The sequence below is a fragment of the Cololabis saira genome, chromosome 2 (assembly GCF_033807715.1).
Source record: "Cololabis saira isolate AMF1-May2022 chromosome 2, fColSai1.1, whole genome shotgun sequence".
NCBI lineage: Eukaryota > Metazoa > Chordata > Actinopteri > Beloniformes > Belonidae > Cololabis > Cololabis saira.
The window spans coordinates 12,916,996-12,922,198 of NC_084588.1; the positions used below are offsets into that span (position 1 = coordinate 12,916,996).

The 5,203-nt window shown below is 41.5% G+C and overlaps 1 protein-coding gene across 2 annotated transcripts in view; it reads left to right on the forward strand.

Annotated features, from left to right (window-relative positions):
• wdhd1 (WD repeat and HMG-box DNA binding protein 1) overlaps window positions 1–3,410 on the forward strand; it is a 30,619-nt gene extending 27,209 nt beyond the window's left edge. For both annotated transcript variants that reach the window (XM_061738122.1, XM_061738114.1), the window contains exon 25: window positions 2,993–3,410. In XM_061738122.1, coding sequence (XP_061594106.1) covers window positions 2,993–3,181 — 189 coding nt within the window. In that variant the 3' untranslated portion in view covers window positions 3,182–3,410. The remainder of the gene's footprint in view (window positions 1–2,992) is intronic.
• The last annotated feature ends 1,793 nt before the right edge of the window (window positions 3,411–5,203 follow it).

A 5,203-nucleotide genomic window follows, 5' to 3' on the forward strand; every position in this document is an offset into this window, starting at 1 on the left:
CCACCCAGGGTGGAGGTTGAGGGAAGTAAACACACCCTCAGCACCTACATTGTCCCCGGTGAGAATTGAACCCAGGGCCAACTTTACAATGAAAAAAACAGACAATCAGAAAAGCAGCTGGTGCATCAACACCAGGTCCAGCAGCAGGGCCGTCTCCAATCAAAACCACTTTGGACAAAATGGCACAGTTTTGCCATTTTAAGTCCAAAAACCTGGAGGATATTACAGACCAACTCCTGCTGTCGCGATATTTTAGGCCTTGGTGTTTGGTATACGATATTTACAACTCCGATGCGGGCACAACGCCATCAAGTGGCAGTTGGAGAAAATATTTTTCATGTCGTAACGTTCCCAAAAAAAATCATGTTCGATATTTTCTTGAGTCGTAAGTCTTTTTTTTTTTTTTCTTTGTTTGTTTTATGATGTGTCTGAAGTCCACAGCCGGCAGGAGAGTTGTTGGTCGCTGGCGTCGTGATCCTGCAGGAGCTCACGTTAGTCTACGACTGAAAACTCTGGCTTAAAGGTTTAGATATAAGAAGATGTTGTGCGTTTTGTTTTTCAGAAATATGAGCAAACTTTTCCCAACGCCGTCGAGTGTGGAGTCGGCGTAAGACAGCAGACAACTTCTTGCAGTTTGAGGATACTCTCGCTGTGTCCCAACCCCAGCTGCTCTGTCCACGCCCACATTTTGGCTGTTTGATTAGGACCCGAATTGTGCACTTTTAGTTTTACCTTCAAATAGATCTCCCTCCTGTTACCTGTCGGCTGGTTTCATCCCTTTGCTCCTGCAGACAGTGCATGTGCCATGTTCTGATTAATACTTTTGACTAACTGGCAATTAATATGATCATTTATGTTGTAAGAATTCTGCTCTGACGGAAGATGCGTCCGTAACCGGACCGGGTCAGAGAGCGGCGGTCAGGCTAGTTTGTTCAGCAACACTCCTAAACAGAGACGACGGGTTCGTTAACTGCACTGCAAAAACCTCTAGAAATACGCCTAATATTCCATAAATCTAGTGGAACTTTTAAGCAAAATACCTCTTTAAATGAGGTAAGATGATTAGGAAACTAGGAAATAGTCTTCTAATACACTTGAAACTAGGCTTCTTTTTTTTAACATTCTTTTTAACAAATTACTTTTTGCCGTTTGTACCAAACAAGAAGATTAATGGAAAGTGTTTGATACAGTGGGTTGCAAAAGTATTCACCCCCCTTGGCTTTTTATCTATTTTGTTACATTTCAACCTGTAATTGAAATATTTTTTGAATCTGAATTGTATGTGATGGATCTGAACAAAATAGTCTAAGTTGGTGAAGTGAAATGAGAGAAATATCTATAAAACAATAATTTAAAAAAATAAAACACTTAACATTAGCATGTGCATATGTATTCACCCCCCTAATGTCAGTACTTTGTAGAGCCACCTTTTGCGGCAATCACAGCTGCAAGTCGCATTTCATAAGTGTCTATGAGCTTGCCACATCTTGCCACTGGGAGTTTTGACCATTCCTCAACACAAAACTTCTCCAGCTCCTTGATGTTGGATGGTTTTTGCTTGTGAACAGCAGTCTTCAGGTCAAACCAGGGATTCTCAATTGGATTGAGGTCTGGGCTTTGACTAGGCCATTCCAACAGATATTTATAGATATTTCTCTCATTTCACTTCACCAACTTAGACTATTTTCTGTAGATCCATCACATACAATTCAGAAAATATTTCAATTGCAGGTTGAAATGTAACAAAATAGATAGAAATAGAAAAGCCAAGGGGGGTGAATACTTTTGCCACCCCCTGTAGATTGAGCCCGTCTTTGTCCCTGGTGGAGTGAAGGATGATTATGGGTCCAGGTTATTGAGAGGGGATACAGTGTAGTCTGGAACCAGGCTGGTCCACTTCACTGCAGAGCCGTAGCCTGAGCTGGGTTTTTGCCTCCATCAGTACTTAGGAATCAAACCTGAACCAGAGGAACCAGACTAATTCTTTGCATCAAGGAGGAAGATAACGAAAGTGGTTGGCCAGAGTACCTGGATACCGTGGATGTGTGTGTTATTGTCGGTAGGTGCAGCTTGGTGAGGAACATTTACCTGCTGAGGGAAATGATAGTCACCACAAAGGTGCAGATCTGTCGACATGATGAACCAAACACGACCGGCGAAGACTACCGTAACAACCGGAGATGACAATCACTTTTCAAGAGCTCATCCACAAAAGGATGTTAAAACTCTGACTTATGAAAGATCTTTTTATGATTGAGCTTCTTTATATTGAGTCCAGAAGAAGATTTTTATGATCTCCTGACGGGCATGCGCAGGTTCCCCCCCGAGATGTGTTTGTTTACATTTTTCTGTTTATTTCAAAGTCTTGTACAGTTTCATTACTGATATCGGTCATTTTAGTGGTTTCTCTCCATATGTTTTAAATATGAGTAATTTCAAAAGCTTCTCTGAGTTGAGGTTTTGTTGTGATTCAGAATTTGAGTCGGATGGAAACCTGCAAGAAGACCGCAGGTGCAGGTCTGAGACCGTCTGGGGGATAAAATTACTTTTCTACAGCAGAGATGGACAGCAAGCTGCTCTGTGATGACGACGTTTGTGCGTTTGCTTGGGTGAATGTGTGTGTGTGTGTGTGTCCGGGCTGCGAGGCTGCCACTCCACTCGCCAGGCCTGATGATTCATCCCAGCTCTATTACGGCCGGAAAAGCGTCTTCTTTTGTCTGAGCTGCACGAGAAAGAAGGGTGGAAAAAAAAGAGAGAAGGGGACGAGGAGGAAAAGAGCCAGCGGGCCAAAGAGATGCAGCCTGTCAATAGTGATTATACATGACAGGATGCAATTTGAAAGCGCACGGCCGAGCGTCCATGTGTGCGGTTAGTCATCGCCATGTAGGTGTTTGGATCTCAGACAGAAACGGAAGAAAGATGCGTGCTTTTATTCTGTCCTTCCTGCCCAGTGGGGTAATTAACACATACGCTTCATCTCTCTTTGTTTCAGTCGTGGACAGAAAGAGCAAAAGCTCCAAGTGGAGACGCAGCAGAGATGAAGAAGAGGAAAAGAGCCGAAGGAGGAGGAGGAGGAGATGCAGAGAAGGAAATGACAGAAGCTGATGAAAACACTCCCAGGAAGAAAAAATCCCTCGATCCGTCCGCCAAGCTTTCAGCGTTTGCCTTCAACAAAAACTGAACTCCAGGTGGCGCCGGCCACTTAGACCTTTTCATAGATATCTAAAAATCTGTTTGTATGGAGTCAGGTGTTGTGTTTTGATGCCTTTTAAGATGATCTCCTGGGGGATCGAAGACGTTCATCCATACCTCCTGTTACTGATGAGGAGTGTTTGGCTTCTGCTTGTTTTTATGTTTGCAACAAAAACACTTTACTGTTTCAACAATTTAATAAATGTACATTTGTAGTAGTCGTCTCCAGAGTGTGGGATTTTTACTGTTTGTTTGCAACATTCACATTCTTCTGACATTTGGACTTTGCATCATTGCAGTTTACAATAGTTTCTGTATTTATTATTTTTACTATTGATGTAAAGTTTGTAGATGATTTGCTGGTTTGGGACCCGGTTTCAGCCGTCAGACCTTTTCCTCTGGAGAATCTGACCGGGATGGAAGTGGAGTCTGAATCCCGACTCCTCCACCTCCGTGTTTGACAGCTGGGGTGTCGTGTTTGTGTTTAGTTTAACCAAAAGTGTGTGACACACGTGTTGACCAAACACCTCCCCTTTGTTTCAGTCCTCTAAACTACATTCATCTAAGGTCTTATGTTTTGTTCAGAAGCATTTCTGTAAATCTAAGCCTCAGTGCCTTTTTTTTTCTTTTTTAAGTCTCCTGGTCGGATTTTCTGTTCAGTGTTTTCTAGTTGTAATCAACATACTGATGCCAGCAGAGTCCTGTATGTACTGTAGCTGTTTCTCAATAAATGTCCTGGTTTGATGCTGGACCTAACTTTGTTGGGAAATCTCTAGGAAGACTGGCAGCAGTTTGAAAAGTTTTCCACTTGCAAATCCTTTGCCCTTTTTCCTACTATACAGTGATCAACTACAAATTGTTCAGATTGATGTCCGAGTACGGTTTCTTCTCTAAGATCCTTGCTGATCTCTTTCCTCCTCTGCATTGTGTTTAACACATAAATGTTCCAGCTGCCAGAGCAGCTTTTATAGAGATGCTTATTATTCATTAAAAGTATTGCAGCAGTTTCTCCCATGTTTCCTGGACCACGATGAGATGTCTGGCTGTTTGTAGGACGGGTTTACTTCGGGACCGGTTCTGCAGGAGGTGTTTAATAAAAAGTTTTAGACTATCAACAGACTTATAAGGTAAGGTAGACTTGATTCATCTCCAAGGGGAAATTCATTTGTCACAGCAGCACAACACAGAACAGAAATAACAGGGACAGATGAATAATAAATAAATTACATTAAAAAAAACTGTCCTCTGCTTGCTGGATAAAAAAAAAAACATTTAGAAAACGCTGTCTAAACGCTGTTGTAGTCCTGCAGTTGTAGGAGATGGCATTTTCGTTTCTGAAATGACCAAGACATAATACACCAGAAGAGACACGTGACTTGAACCCAATAACTTAAAAATAGCAAAAACATGTAAACCCTTAACCCTTTGATGCCTGACATAGGAAATAACTGAAAAAATGTCGAGATTTATTTTTATTTGAAGTGCAAATTACATATTGAAATCAAAAACAATTCAAATTTTGTATTAAAAAAGATTTTCCTTATTATGAATACATTTGGTACATTTATTTTTTTTTCTTTTATTTAGTAGTTTTATTTTATTTTTTTAAACGTTTCCCTCTTTTGATTAAGAGGGTGCTACAAAGGTCTCATAAATTCATGTAATTCATCTATCAGAAATTATACATCTGGCATAAAAGGGTTAAAAAGCCAAACATATTAAAGTCAAATAAATAAAAAAAAAACCTTTTCCACAGCTGTTGAGTGGAGAACAAAGACATAAAACACACTAAAAGGAGGTGCAGATAACTAAAAACAAACCGCCAATCCCCTCATATGTCCTCACGGCCGCCCTGAATGCACTTAATCACTTTCTGTCACCGCAAAATGCTGGTTTTCCTGCAGATGTTGGTCTGCGTGTGAGTGACAGGCGGCTGGCCACGCCCCCTCCGCCCCGCCAGCCAATGGCAGCGCGGCGTGGATTATCCGCTCTTATAAAGCCGCGGGATGCT